This window comes from Sciurus vulgaris (genome assembly GCF_902686455.1).
Source record: "Sciurus vulgaris genome assembly, chromosome: 14".
Taxonomy (NCBI): Eukaryota; Metazoa; Chordata; class Mammalia; order Rodentia; family Sciuridae; genus Sciurus; species Sciurus vulgaris.
In genome coordinates this window covers 67,408,702-67,423,909 of record NC_136475.1, presented here as the reverse complement: position 1 = coordinate 67,423,909, position 15,208 = coordinate 67,408,702, and the positions used below count along the sequence as shown (strand labels likewise).

Below are 15,208 nucleotides of genomic sequence, written 5' to 3'. Positions count from 1 at the left end.
GGAAGTTTCTTGAAAAAAACAAAGGTCCCTTTTCTTCCTGCCTTGCCCATGTAAAATATGACCCATTAATTTGCTTTTTCTGTTCTTCATTTAGTAATTGTCTAAATTACAGTTTAATGGGCTGGGGATATAGCTCAATTGGTACAGTGTGTGCCTCACATGCACAAGACCCTGGGTTCAATCCCCAGCATCACAAAAGATAAATAAATTACAGTTTAATGTTGTAAAATATTCCAGCTTCTTCTAAAAAGTAGCTAATTGATTAAACGAATAGGTATTGAATGCCTACCATATGTAGGTAGGTACTGAAGACATAAAGTATGATCTCTTTCCTGAAAGCCTTATTAGGAATATAAGTTAGAAAAGTGTTTCATTGAGGGTAGAAGCACCCCCTGAGCCCAAGTTCTAGCCCTTACCAGCCAAGAGTTGCTTAGATACAGAGACTAATTCTAACCAATCTCACAAGAGACTGAAGTATAATATACTAATTTATTTGTATAATAGTAGGGGCTATTCCAGAGTTGCAAACTACAGGGAAAGTCGTAGAAACTAGCTTCGATGAAGAGATGACAAGTCTATCTAAAGGCTTAATTCTTTTTTTAACATAGTGTAGGTCATATTAGACCTAGCTGCATGTTCTGATATGACTTATTGACCTCCAATTAGTGACTTATCTATTTCTATTGACTAGGAAGTTCACATGTTTCATCTTGAACATGATTTGTCCTGATAAACAGTGTACCTGGAAAATCACCAGTCACAGGCAGCATGCTGAGCACGGAATCAGGACGTAGGGAGGCAGATAGATTTGGGAATATATACTCCATGCCAGTGTGACACCTGTTGAGTCATTCATTCCTACACAATATGCATCTATCCCTGGAAAATATCTCCCAAATTCTGGGTCTCTAAGAAATACCTTTCAATCTCCAGCTTTCAGACTTTTCTGCCTTCTGCTACCAACCATGGGTTACTGAATATCCAAGAAAGGTACAACACACTTGTTTCCATTTACTAGAGTACAATTCATTTCAACCCTGCTTCCTGGCTTAGAATTTCAGTTGTTCCCACATGCTTTGGTCATTCAGATTACAGATGGTCTCTTTGTGAAAATTAATTGCAGATCTAATCACATCCATTTAATTTAACTTTTTGGGTCAGTTTATAAGAGCTTGGAGAAATTATCTCAGGGTTTTCCTTTCTACCATAAACACAGATAAGATGCTATTGAAGCACTTTTTAACCAATGAAGACATTTTCCTATCCAATTTAATGAAAATAATTACTACTGGAAGAAACCCAAGAGCCTGAAAAAAAAAAAAAAAAAAGAATGGGAAGAATGTTCTTTATGAATAAAGAACAGAAAGAATTTCTGGAGTCCTCATAGTTCTCAGCATAACCTTGCCCCAATCCAATCAATCAGTAAATTATGTTGAAATATCTTTTGAATTTTTTTTTTTTTCATTTTCACTTTTTTCAACCTAGACTAGGACTTCACTTCCTGTCTGGACCACTGCAGTTGTCTTTAGGAACAGTAATTCAGTGGTGAACATCCTGTTTCCAAGGCAAAATAAAAATTGCCAACCAGACATTTTTTTCAAATAAAAATGAAGTCTATGTAAAACATGAATATTTTTGCCACTTCAATTGCTCGCTTCATTGGATAAATAAGCACAGAATTTTAGCCATAAAGTTTTATTTTAATTGTCTGGTTTTTTTTTTTTTTTTTTTTTTTTTTTTTTTTTTTTTTCTTTTGTGGTCCTGAGGATTGAGCTCAGGGCCTTGGACATGCTAGGCAAGTGTGCTACCACTGAGTGACACCCCCAGCTATAAAGATGCTATTGTCTGGGCATATTTGAGAAGCGACATAAAAGTAGTTTTTGAACTTTAGTTCTTCAAAGTTCATAAAGTCTGTTCATCCTAAGAAAACAAGCCTATCTTCACTTTTATGTTAGGGAAAGCGCTCCTTCTCTGAGGCTGTAAGATCCTCTTTCTGGGCAGGGCAGATGAAAGTGACCAATTTGGAGACACCCCTCTTCAAATCATCTCCTGTAGGTTTAGGCAGAGGCGGACGGGCTGTAATCCCAGCAATTTGGGAGGTTGAATCTGAGACAGGAGGAACACAAGGTTGAGGCGAACCTCACAATTTAGTGAGGCTATCTCAAAATAAAAAATGGCTGGGGTTGTGGCTCAGTGGTAAAACACCCCTGGGTTCAATCCCCAGTACCAAAAAATTAAAATAAAATAAAATATGTATCACCCATTAGAGAGGTGGTAGTTCTGGAATCTTTTCTTAAATGCCATTACTTTTGAGTAGACGGAGTATATTTAAATAAAGTTTCACAATCTATATGGTTTATATGTCTCTGTTTTCCCTTTTTTTTTTTTTTTTTTTTTTTTGGTGCTGAGGCTTGAAACTAGGGCCTTGGGCATGCTACATAGGTGTTCTACCACTAAGCTACACCCCTGGTTCCTCTGCATCTTTCCTTTTTTTTTTCAGTGCTGGGATCAAACCCAGGGCCTCTTGTACTCCAGGCAGATGCTCTACCACTGAGCCACATCTCCAACCTTCTGTATCCTTTATAACACATCAATTCAATCGTGTCATTCCATAACTTAGAATTTTATCACTCTCTGCAGCTTATTTATTCACTCATAAAAGAGTTAAGCTGGGCACAGTACCATGTACACAAGTACAGGAGGCTAAAGCTGGAGAATCACTAGGGCCCAGGAGTTCATGACCAGCCTTAGAAACATAGCAAGACTCTGTCTCAGAAAAAGAAAAAAACATCCACTTAAGTGTTAATCTTATTAATCTTTCAGATTGTGAGCATAGCTCAGTCCTGAAGGACTTGTCTAGTATGTGCGAGATCCTGTGGTTTTATCCCCAAGACCTCCAACAAGAAAATTAATATTTGCAAGTTCTTAGAATAGTACCTGGCACAAGTTCTAACAAGCTGAGAAGTACTTAAAGAAATAAAAATTCAATTCAAATTGAGCACCTATTATATGTCAGGCCATGTGCCAGAGGTTGAATGTAGGGTAGTGAACAAAACAAGCATGGGCCCTGCTCTTAGCCGACTTCCAGAACTTACTAAATTAACAGTGCATGTTTTAGTTATGAAATTTTAGATCTGGCAGGATCTTTGGTCTTCTAATCACAGTTTTTTTTTTTTTTAATTTTTATTTATTTATTTATTTTTATTAAAATAATTTTTATTTTTACACATTTTGATTCATTGTACACAAATGGGGTATAGCTTTTCATTTCTATGGTTGTGCACAATGTAGACTCACACCATTCATAATCATACATATACACAGGGTAATACTGTTTCCTTCTACTGTTTTTCCATCCCCACCCCCTCCTACCCCTTTTTCTTCTACACCATCCAAAGTTCCTTCATTCTTCCCTTGCCCCCGCCACCCCCCCCCCCCCCCCCCCCCGTTATATATTGTCATGCACTTATCAGAGAAAACATTCAGCCTTTGGTTTTTTGGGCTTGGCCTATTTCACTTAGCATGATATTTTCCAACTTCATCCATTTACCAGCAAATGCCAAAATTTTATTCTTTTTTAAGACTGAGTAATCACAGTTTTAATTTATAGATGAGGAAACTGAAATCCAAGAAGCAGCAGTGATGTGCAGGAGCCAGTTTAAATTGACCCCAAAAGCCCATTGTTAAATATTTAGGATATGTATATTTTTTTCTTTTTCTTTTCTTTTCTTTCTTTTTTTAAATTTTTTTAAAATTTTTTAATTTTTTATTTTTGGTACTGGGGATTGAACTCAGAGGCGCCTGGCCACTGAGCCCCAGCCCCAGCCCTATTTTGTATTTTAGTTAGAGACAGGGTCTCACTGAGTTGCTTAGCCCAATCCTTATTTATATTTTCTTTAGAGACAGGGTCTCACTAAGTTGCTAAGTGCCTCACTAAGTTGCTGAGGCTGGCTTTGAACTATGATCCTCCTGAGTTACTGGGATTACAGGTATATGGCACCACTACTGGCTAGGATATTGTTATCCAGTTGTTTAATTATTAGAAGCTTAAAATTAGATATAGTAGAAGTATTTACACCATGGAAATAGCAAACAGTACAAATCAAGACTTGTTTTGTTTTTGCAGTACTGGGGATTTGAACCCAGGGGCTTAACCACTGAGCTACATCCCCAGTCCTATTTTGTATTTTATTTAGAGACAGGGTCTCACTGAGTTGCTTAGCACCTTGATTTTGCTGAGGCTGGCTTTGAACTCATGATCCTCCTGTATCAGCCTCGTGAGCAGCTGGGATTACAGGAGTGCAACATCACGCATAGCCTCAGTCCTTTTTATGTTTTATTTTGAGACAGGGTCTTGCTAAGTTGCTAAGAGCCTTGCTAAGTGGCTGTGGCTGGTCTTGAACTTGTGATCTTCCTGCCTCAACCTCCTGAGTCACTGGGATTATACACATGAACCACTATGCTCCGCTTTTTTCTTTCTTCAGGAGAACAATTTACTAGGATATTACAGATTCAACCAAACTGAAACTAAGATTGCTAAACTTTCTATTTTCCTTCTTACCCAAGCCTCTTTCATGCTTGTTCTACCACTGAGCTATATTCCCAGTCAGTTTTATTAATTTTTAAATCCTAGCTCTTAACAGAAAGCATAGCACATAAAACTACATAAACATTTGCTTGATGAAGAAACATGGAACAAAGAATAGACACTTCTGGTGGATACTACTTGTTGAATGAATGAAAAATTTGGAATACTGAAAAAAATGTTGGACAAAATGAGCAGATTTTTTTTTTTAACCATACCTCGCATGAAATATACTTAGTAAATTATGGTCTCACTCTACACCATTTTCTACCTACTTTTTAACACTCAACATCGTGAATTGAAATTTGTGATAGTTTGCGATAGGGAAGGCTTGGCACCATGAAAAAGACCAGTAAATAGTTTAAGATGATTGAGTTGACAATCTTTTTAACTTTTTATTTTCTTCAGGGAATTTAAGAAAAGTTTCTTTGAAAATGAATATTTTGCCGGGTGTAGTGGCAAACACCTATAATCCCAGTGGCTTGGGAGACTGAGATGGGAGGATCATAAGTTCAAAGCCAACCTCAGCAGCTTAGCGACCATAAAGAGCTCAGTGAGACCCTGCCTCTAAATAAAATATTAAAAAGTGGGAGGGTGCTGGGGATGTGACTCAGGGGTTGAGTGGTTCAATCCCTGGTACCAAAAAATAAAAAATAAAAGAAATATTTCTTGCTAAAATGAAACAATGTGCTGGAAAATCTAAAATAAGCAATTTTTAACTCAGCAGAGGTAAGGGTTAAAAGTGCGTAGGCTGGGGCACTGTGGTGCACATCTGTAATCCCAGCTATCCAGTAAACAGGCAGGAGGATCTCAAGTTCAAGGCCAATCTCAGCAATTCAGGGAGACCCTATTTCAAAATATAAAATAAAAAGAGTTGGGGATATAGCTCAGTGGTGTAGTAGCCCTGAGTCCAATCTCAGCACCCGAAAAAAGTAAATAAATAAAGTGTGCATAGGTTTGAGAAGGGGTAGACCTTTGGAAAGATAGAGGAAGAGTGCAATGGGAGGGAGAGAAACAGAATATGAGAGGTGGGACACCTGCAGGAGTGAGGGAGGCACCAGGGGGGCTAAGGGTAGATGTTGGTCTGGGAAAAGAGGTAACGTCATTTGAACTCAGTGAGGACTGGTTACAGGAGAGTCCTAAGTGGGCAGATCACTTGTTTGTTTGAAGTCAGTGATTTATACTGGCAGTTCCAGAGAATGAATTTTTAGTTTCATTAAGAGGTAAAAGGTGCTGGACTTGGTGGTACAGCATGTAATTCCAGCAACTCAGGAGGCTGAGACAGGAGGATTACAAATTTGAGCCCAGTCTTGGCTCAGATTCGGGCTGGGCATGTAGTCCAGTAGTAGAGAACTCCTGGGTTCAACCCCCAGTAAAACACACACATATAGGTTAAAGGGAAGCAAGGAAAATTGCCCCAATCTCATCACCTTAGAAGGGGTAACAATCATTCAGTGAATTAAGGTTTGGGGAAGGATTATTTGATAACAATAGGAAACAATGTACTTCAAGGATTATATGGAATTCCAAGTAGGGATAGAAGAGCTGCTTAAGTTTTGATGTTTTCTATACCTTAGTTTGATATTCTAATTCAGTTTTGTTTTGTTTGTTTGTTTTTTTTTTTTTTTTTCAGTGACTGGGGATCGAACACAGGGCCTCCTGCTTGACAGGCAAGCACTCTGCCAACTGAGCTATCTCCCCAGCCCCTAATTCAGTTCTTGTAAGTATTCTTGTAAATGTTTTAACATTTCTAAGAACTCAACCTTTAATTCCATGTACCATTTTCAGCATCATAGTCTAAAAAGGGTTTGGTGTAAGCCAGTAGCCAATTATGTGACTATAAATCTGTAGCAGAAGTAAGAGTCTGCAGGTTTCCACTACAGCAGTTTATAGTGAGCGACCTGCTAGGTGTAATTCAACCCAATTCAGAATATTTCTTTCTGCATTCTGCACCTCCAGCAAGATGAACCAAGGCTATATCCACAAGAAGCAGGTTGCCCCGCCCCTGTGCTGGGGATGGAAAACAGGGCCTCCTACGTGCTAGGCAAGCACTCTACCATTGAGCTTTATCCCCAGTCCAAGAAGCAGGCATTCTAATTGTCTTAATAAAAGCCAAACAAGAAATACCTAGTCAAGTGAAGCTGCACATGTCTGTAATCCCAGCAACCTGGAAGGCTGAGGCAGGAGGATCACAAATTCAAAGCCAGCCTGGAGCAATTTAGCAAGGCCCCTGTCCCAAAATAAGAAGGACTGGGGATGTGGCTCAGTGTTAGAGCGCACCTGGGTTCCAGTCCCAGTACCACAAAAACAAAACATGACCCTATTGCACTTCTCCACTGCATGTTCACTTCACAGTTCTAGACTTATAGGATTTATCTAGAGTATTTGTGCGTTTGATTCAATAGCACAACTGCACATTTCTACGCCTACTCTTACTGAAGACCTGGAACTAACTCTTTCCTCTTAAAAAAGAGGGCGGGTGATGTCTGTTCTGTGTCTCAGGTTGATCTCAGGCCCCTCACTTGATCCAGGTGATCCTCTTTGCTGCCAATTGCTTCACAAAGCCTCCTCTAGTAATGTCAATTGGAGAAGTCCTCCTAGACCTCGTATCAGTATTAAGCCCCAGCTGGCTCTGAACTTCAGTGTCCCCAATTTTCACAGTCTCCTCCCTACCCATTTTACAGGCTTACTGTAAGTTTTAGATGAGTTTATCGAATTACTTTTTTTTTTTTTTTTTGGTACCGGGGATTGGACCCAGGGGCACTTAACCACTGAGCCATATCCCCAGTTCTTTTTATTTTCTTAATTTGAGACAGGAGCTCACTAAATTGCTTAGTGCCTGACTACACTGCCCAGGCTGATCTCCAACCTGTGAACCTCCTGCCTCAGCCTCCCGAGTCCCTGGGATCCACCCCGCCTAGCATTTTTTTTTTTTTTTAACCTGGTAGATGTTTTTCATTTGATAGACGTTTTATTAAATCACGTTTGAGTAAAAAAGCATGGTTTAGAACAACTATTTGAAACGCCCCTCGTGGCCCAGGAGAGGGGGGCGCTAGCGAGCCCCGCCGCGCACCAGCGCAGGGCCACCTCGGCACGCCGGCCGCCGAGGACTTCAGAGGCGAGGCTTCTGGGGCAGGAAGTGACGCCGGCGCGAGGGCTGCCGGGCTCCGGCGGGCTCGGCTTGGAGCTCAGTGGTCTCGGCGCGCGTGCGGGGGCCGGGAGGCGTTCCCGCTGCTCTTTCCTGGTTTGCGAGGGTTAAGCGTTAAGCACCACGTGGTGTGAGTACAGCTCCAAGCGTCCAGCGGCCGCGGGACGGGAACCGGGACCCGCGCCCGCCAGGGTCAGCCGCTGCCGCCCCGCTGTTTGCGGATCCTCCAGATTTTAGGAGGAAATTGGCACACATCGGGGCCCTCGGTGGCGAGGTCCCGCGGAGACACTGCTGGGGAGAGAATGGGAGGACGTCAGAGTTTCAGCGAAAAGGGTTGTGGGGCGAACTCCTCTGATGAAGGAGAGCCGCGCCGAAGGGTTTCAGCTTCCTCTGCGGACCGTTCAGAGCGGGGGTGAAGCGATCTGGGATGGATGGAGGGCAGAGGCCAGCTGCTGCCCCAGACGGCAGCCCCCGCGGCCCCACGGCTTTCAGACATAATTATAAATACAAGCTGTTTTCCATTCCTGTACAGTAAAAGAAAAAAATTCTCAAGCAGTTTTTTTCCACATCCACAATCCATATTATTAATGCTTATTTTTGTTTTGCTTTTGGTTTTTTATTTTGTTTTTGAGATGGGGAGGTGGTCTTGGGGCTCAAGTCATCCTCAGCCTCCTAGTAGCAGAAACTACAACCAGCATGTGCCTCCAGGCCTGGCTCAGTATGTTAACTCTTAATTGTATTAAGTAACTTAAGAATTTGAGGCAAATCACAGATATTCTCTGCTTTTAGTATAGAGAATAGAGGTAAGACATCGGCCTGTGTTGGAAATATATATTAACCCAAACTGGTGATGGTTTTAGATTTAGCCAACTGGCAACCATGAGTGAATGGATGAAGAAGAACCCCTTGGAATGGGAAGAGTACGTTTACAAAGAGGTCAGAGTGCTAGCCAGTGAGAAGAAAGAGTATAAAGGATGGCTTTTAACTACAGATCCAGTCTCTGCCAAGTGAGTATGCATCCTGCTTCCCTGAAATCATGACACCCCTTTGAACTCCTTTGATGGTATATCCAAACTACCGAAAGCAGATCAGTGAAAGGTTGATCCTTTTTCTTTAGTTATTGAACCCAAGGTCTTGTACATGCTAGGCAAGCACTCTACCCCTGAGCTACACCAAAGGATGATTCTTTTTACTTAAGAATCGAATTGCCTTTGAATCCAACTGCTGTTCTAACTATGCAAAGCAGTGCATGTTCTTAGGAATGGGACGTAGAAATTTCTTTTTCGGTTACATTTCTAATGGAAAATTTTGAACATACACAATGGTAAAAAGGGTGATATAATGAACAGTAACTTTTCATCCCTTCCAAGTTTTTAAAGCCATTTCCAGACATCTTATAATACCTCATCATCTAAGAGGCATACGTCTTAGAAGATAAGGATGTTTCCTCTGATCTGTGAGTTTTTAGTCTTTCCTTGTTTATCATGACCTTGACAATTTTGAAAAGTACTGGTGAGACAGAATGTCTTTCAGCTTAGGTATTTGTGATATTTTCTCATAAATAGACTGAGAATATAGGCTTTTTTTTGGCTAGTACCACAGAAGTAAAATTCTCATCTCAGTATTTTCTTTCTTTTCCTTCCTCCCTCCCTTCTTCCCTCCCTTCTTCCCTCCTTTCCTCTTTCCTTCCTTTCTTCCTCTTAGCCCTGAATTACATCCTCCACCTTTTTTTTTTTTTTTTTGGGAGACAGTCTCACTAAGCTGTCAAGGCTGACTTGAACTTGTAATCCTCCTGCCTCAGCCTTCCAACTCACTGGGTTTAGAGGTGTGCACTACTGTGCCTGGCATAACTTTTTTTTTTTTTTTTTTGCGGTGCTGGGGATTGAACCCAGGGCCTTCTGCTTATGAGGCAAGCATTCTACCAACTGAGCTATCTCACCAGCCCAGGCATAACTTTTTAAAATAAATTTGGGGGCTGGGGAGATGACTCAGTGGGTAGAGTGCTTGCCTTGCAAGCACAAAGCCCTGGGTTCGATCCCCAGCACTGAAAAAATAAAAATAAAAAAATAAATTTGGTATTGGAGATAAAATCCAGGGCCTGATGCATACCGAACATGCACTTTGCCACTGAGCTACACCCCCCAACCCAACTAACACTTTAGAAAATACATTAATTGTAGGGGCTGGGGTTGTGGCTCAGAGGTAGAGCGCTTGCGTAGCATGTGTGCAGCACAGGTTTGATTCTCAGCACCTCGTATAAATAAATGAATAAAGTCTATCTACATCTAAAAAATATTTAAACAAGAAAATACATTAATCATATTCCACAATGACTAACCTTATGTCAGGAACAATGTTTAGATGTTTAGGATCCTCAGTGAATGCTTGTCAAACAAGTGAAGTCATTTGGTGGTAAGAGAATTAATATTAAATAGGGAAGATTGTTCCCTCCATTCTAGTGACTTGTTTGGGTTGATACCACCTCTCATTGCATTGCTTCTTCTGTAGTTTCATGGGCCTTTCGATTTTTCTTTTGCAAATCTTCTCTAAACTTTTCTTTCAAAGTATTGTTCTCGTGAACTTCCTTGAAGATGGCAACTTATCTGTGACTGGAATTATGGGACATTCTGTACAAACTGTGGAAATTGTGAATGAAGGAGACCATAGAGTGAGAGAGAAACTGATGCATTTGTTCATGTCTGGAGACTGCAAAGCTTACAGCCCTGAAGATCTGGAAAAGAGAAAGAACAGCCTAAAGAAGTGGCTTGAGAAGAACCACATCCCCATCACTGAACAGGGAGATTCACGAAGGACTCTCTGTGTGGCTGGGGTCTTGATCATAGATCCACCATATGGTCCAGAAAATTGCAGCAGCTCTAATGAGATTATTCTGTCCCGGGTTCAGGATCTTATTCAAGGACATCTTGTAGCTTCCCAGTGAGAGGTCAAGAACTGCGGACACACTAATTGAAATTGACTTCATTTTTTTGTTGTTGTGTCATGGAATGTTTTGAATTTAAGTCCATCATATTGTGAAACTTCAAAGGCATATGAGTGTTGTATCCGTGTGTGTATAATTTAATTTTTTGTTATTTTGGCAAAATCAAAAGTGAATTATGAGTGCTAATTTTGTTGGGAAATAGGAGATTTTTTTTTTTTTTTTTTTTTTTGCGGTCCTGGGGATCGAACCCAGGGCCTGTGCATGCAATGCAAGGCAGGCACTCTACCAACTGAGCTATCTCCCCAGCCCCTCATTGGGAAATAAATGAACTAACTAAATGAACTAACTGGTATAAAGATAGCATCATCTGAAATGAAATTAGTAGAAAGAAGTCAGAATTGTAAAGTAACTTTTTTTTTTTTTTTTTTGATGGGGATATACTCCCTCCTCCATTTTTTGCAGTGCTGGTGATCAAACTGGGTTTTATATACCCCCAGCTCAATATGTCCCCACCCTCCTTTTAAGGCAAGAAATGTATTTGGAAAAGAATAATATGGTAGATTCAATATAAAGCCTTAAGATGAAATCACAGTTGCAAGTCCTTTTTACTAACTAAATGTTTTCTTTGTTTTGGTACTGGGAATTGAACCCAGAACACTCACCACTCAGCTACAACTCTAGCCCTTTTTGATTTTGATTTTGGGTTAGGATCTCCCCGAGTTGTCAAGGCTGACCTTGAACTTGCTATTCTCTTGCGTCAGCCTCTTAAGTAGCTGGAATTACTGGTGCACTCCACCATGCCCAGCTAATCAGTGTGTTTTTAAAGTGTTCATCTCTTATTTTGGTGTAATGATAGTTTTTTGAATCAGTGTTATGTTTTGAATCTCGTTTGTTTCTCCCTAGGTTCATGGGTTGGGAACTTGCTCAGGATAGAGGTATTGGGAGGTGATGGAGCCTTAAGAGATAGGGCTTATGGAAGGTCCTCAGATCATTGGGGTTATGCCCTCAGTAGGGATTGTGGGACCCTTGTGTCTCTAACTTCCTGTTTGGTGATGTAAGCTCTTCCACTGCTATGATGCATCTGAGAAGGGGAAAGAGCAGGCAAGAGAGTATACCACCTCTCACCAAAACTGAGCTAGTGTCATGCCCTTGAACCTCAAAAGTGGAGCTAAACTTTTCTTCATAAGCAGCATGTTACAAATATCTCATTATAGTGATAAAAAGCTAATACAGAGTACATCTTTTTTTTGACTGAAACTAAAGTTTTGGCTGTTTAGTAAAATCTTAACATGTAACTTAACACTTTCAAAGCCTTTAAAGAAAATATTGGCTGCTATCTCTGAGGAGAAAGTTGAGTGTGACAAGGTAGTCTGCCCTGAATTCAGTCCACTTCCTTTACTGCGAGTTCAGTCCAGTCTTCAGAACTGTGATGTGTTCTGTCTGCAGTCCCTGTTCTCTGAGTCAGGCTTTGCTAAGGGAAGAGAATGCAGGAGGTGTCCTTTACATACACTTGACCCCACCTATTCCTTGGAAGCCAGTCAGGGGCCATGAATCCATATGAAGGTGCTAGACTAGAAAGGGGCAAGTCCAGAATGCTATGGTTCCACATCACATTAGAAGTACAACCCCTGACAGGGATTGGCAAAGTGGGCTGCAGCCAAACAGCCTGCTACTGCCACTTGTTAAATAAACTTTTATTGGAACACAGCAGTACTTAATGGTTTATGTACTATCTATTGCTACTTTTATGCCATAATGGTAGAGTTGAATAGTGGAGACAGAAACTGCATTATATTCACAGAAAAATGTTTTTTTACAGAAAATTTTTGCCCTAGGAGATCCTTGAACTAAACTGGTTTGCCAGGGGTTAGGGCGGAGTTTCCAAGGCAGTTTTAACCAGGACAGACCCCTGATGGTGACACAGGCTGAACTTCCACTTCTCCCTGGTCTGTCTGTAAGAGATCCAACTGGGCAAACAGCTCATTCTCAGTTCTCTCATGTCGTCAGTCCTTTTATCATTTATACAAAGGGAGAATTGGTACCTTTTGGAAGAAATACTTTAAAATACTTACGTTTGGGGTCTTTGAATATAATCTGATAACAGCTGATTGCATGGTTATCTAATAAGATGTGGTAGCCCAGTGCTTCTTGTACTTTAGCAAGCGATATTGTCAGCTGGAGGATTTATTGACACAGATAGTTGGACTAACTAGATCAGGGGGTTAGGAATTCACATTTCTGAGAAACTTATAGAGAACGACAATGTTCCCAGTTCCAGACTACAGCACTTCAGAAACTTTAGGGGAACAGACGGTCCCTTCCCGAAAACTTTTTAAGTTCATGATCCTGAAAACAAAATTTAGTGCACAGCCTTTCTTCTTGTTGAAACCCCAGGATGTCTTTAGAAAGCAAAGGAGAATAAGAACTAATTGAATTCAGCATGGAAACTTAGTGAGACCCTATCTCATTCTGACTAGATGAGGAAGCCATTGAAAAGGAAGAAGTCTCATAGGAAATTATCCACAGCATCAATCAGGCTTGCTCCTAGCTCAGGAATGGTTCTGGTGCATTAGTGTGGGAAGATATGTTTGCTGTCAAACAAACGAGCTAGGGACACAGACTCCTTGGCAACTGAGTCCTTTGAGTGTTTAAACAATTTGTACATAAAACCCGAGTGCTGGAAAGGGCAAATGACCTGGCTTTGCTATGGAAACTGCCTGTTCAGGGAGTTTCCCTAGCCAGTCACCTAGGCTGTCAGCACCTGTGGTTCCAGATTCTCTGGAGGGAGAATCCTCCCCATAGCTGGCTCTGTTTGCTGCCAGATCTGGGCTGTACCAGGGCAGTTTCGGCACACTTTGAGAACAAAAGGCTATTTTGACTTTGTTTTATTGTTTTTTGATCTCTTTAGAAGTAAATATTTCTTCCTATCCAGTTCATCTGATTTCCTTAATCTCTCCATTTTCTCTAACAGATGTTATGGTTGATATAGGTTTTTACACAAATCAAGTTTTTAAAAAAGTTATTAAGAATTTAGAAGCATTCCTTATCAGTTGTTTCAATTTGATGAGAATAGATGAAAATGTTATGATGTTTCAGAGTAGATTATAGAATGCTAGAGTCAGGGCTAGGGATTATTAGCTAGTTCATTCTTATATTTTGGGAGAAATTAAAACAGTGAGGGATTTAAATTGCTTCTACTTTCAAATATAATTCATTATTATTATTATTTTTTTCCCTCCAGTACAGGGACTTGAACCCAGGCTCTCTGATATGCTAGTCAAGTGCTCTTATCACTGAGCTATATCCCCAGCCCTTTTTATTTTTTTGGCACTGGGGATTGAACCAAGGGGTACTTAACCACTGAGCCACATCACCAGCCCTTTTTTATTTTTTATTTTGAGATAGCGTCTCCCTAAGTTGCTTAGGGCCTTGCTAAGTTGCTGAGGCTGGTCTCAAACTTGGTATCCTCCTGCCTCAACTTGCTGAGCCACTAGGATTCAGGCATACATCACCACACCCAGCCCTTTTTTATTTTGAGACAGTCTCACCAAATTGCCCAGCCTGGTCTCCTGTTTCCAATATTCTTGCCTCAGCCTCCCAAATAGCTGTGATGATAGACATATGTCACCATGCCTGGCTAAAACTTTTTTTTAAATATAATATTATAAGATTATGTATTTTTCTATCATTAAAAATTTCATGCCAGCCAGGGGTGGTGTACACTTGTACTTCAAGTTACTTGGGAAACTGAGGCAGGAGGATTGCCAGCCTCAGCAACTTAGTGAGACCCTATCTCAAAATAAAAATAACAAAAAGGATGTAGTAGTAGAGTGCCCCTGGGTTCAGTCCCCCCAATACCACAAAAAAACAAAAAAATTTATTCCAGTACCCACATTTTCCACTTTTGTATATTACTTTATGACCTTTTAAAAGGTTTACATAATTATAATCAATGTATATAGTTTTCTTCTTTGTTTCTGTACTATTCATAATTTTGATGTTTAAGGCAATATTCTATTGTCAGTGAATCACAACTTATTAAAATATTCCTCTTTTAAACACAAAGATGATTTAACAAGTTCATAGAAATGAAAATACTGTGTCAGAGTGTAGATTCTTGTATTGCCACATTTCCCAGGATGAGGGGTTGAACTCAGGGCCTTATGCATGCTAGGCAAGTTGTCTCCTACTGTACTGTATGTACCCCAACCGTGAGAGTCTTAAAAAGCAGACCTAAGGGCCAGGGATATAGCTCAGTTGATAAGGAGTGCTTGGCTTGCATGCACTAAGGTCCTGGGTTTAATCCCCAGCACCGCAAATAAATAAATAAATAAATAAATAAATAAATAAATAAATAAATAAATAATGTTTAAAAAGGCAGAAGTAAGAGACTTAATTGAATCTCTTAGCTCCTTTTAATTTCAACAACAGACATTTAGATTCTTCAGAGGCCCTTCCAGAGGCTAAAGTATGTTCTGGTTTGAGTTTATTCAAATAAACTTTATTTCTCTATGTCCCTTTTTATCTTTGTATT

At 40.3% G+C, this 15,208-nt stretch overlaps 1 protein-coding gene across 3 annotated transcripts; it reads left to right on the top strand.

Moving 5' to 3' along the window:
- The first annotated feature begins 7,729 nt into the window (after positions 1 to 7,729).
- Positions 7,730 to 10,913, top strand: GEMIN6 (gem nuclear organelle associated protein 6). 3 transcript variants are annotated; one of them, XM_079110283.1, is made up of 3 exons: positions 7,730 to 7,863; positions 8,594 to 8,740; positions 10,299 to 10,913. In XM_079110283.1, exons 2-3 carry the CDS (start codon positions 8,613 to 8,615, stop codon positions 10,672 to 10,674), a joined length of 504 nt encoding a protein of 167 aa, XP_078966409.1. In that variant the 5' UTR covers positions 7,730 to 7,863; positions 8,594 to 8,612; the 3' UTR covers positions 10,675 to 10,913. The 3 variants fall into 3 exon arrangements, with proteins under 3 accessions (XP_078966409.1, XP_078966410.1, XP_078966408.1); XM_079110284.1 differs by having other exon boundaries at positions 7,768 to 7,863; positions 8,600 to 8,740; XM_079110282.1 differs by lacking the exon at positions 7,730 to 7,863 and adding an exon at positions 7,872 to 8,451.
- Positions 10,914 to 15,208: the final 4,295 nt, after the last annotated feature.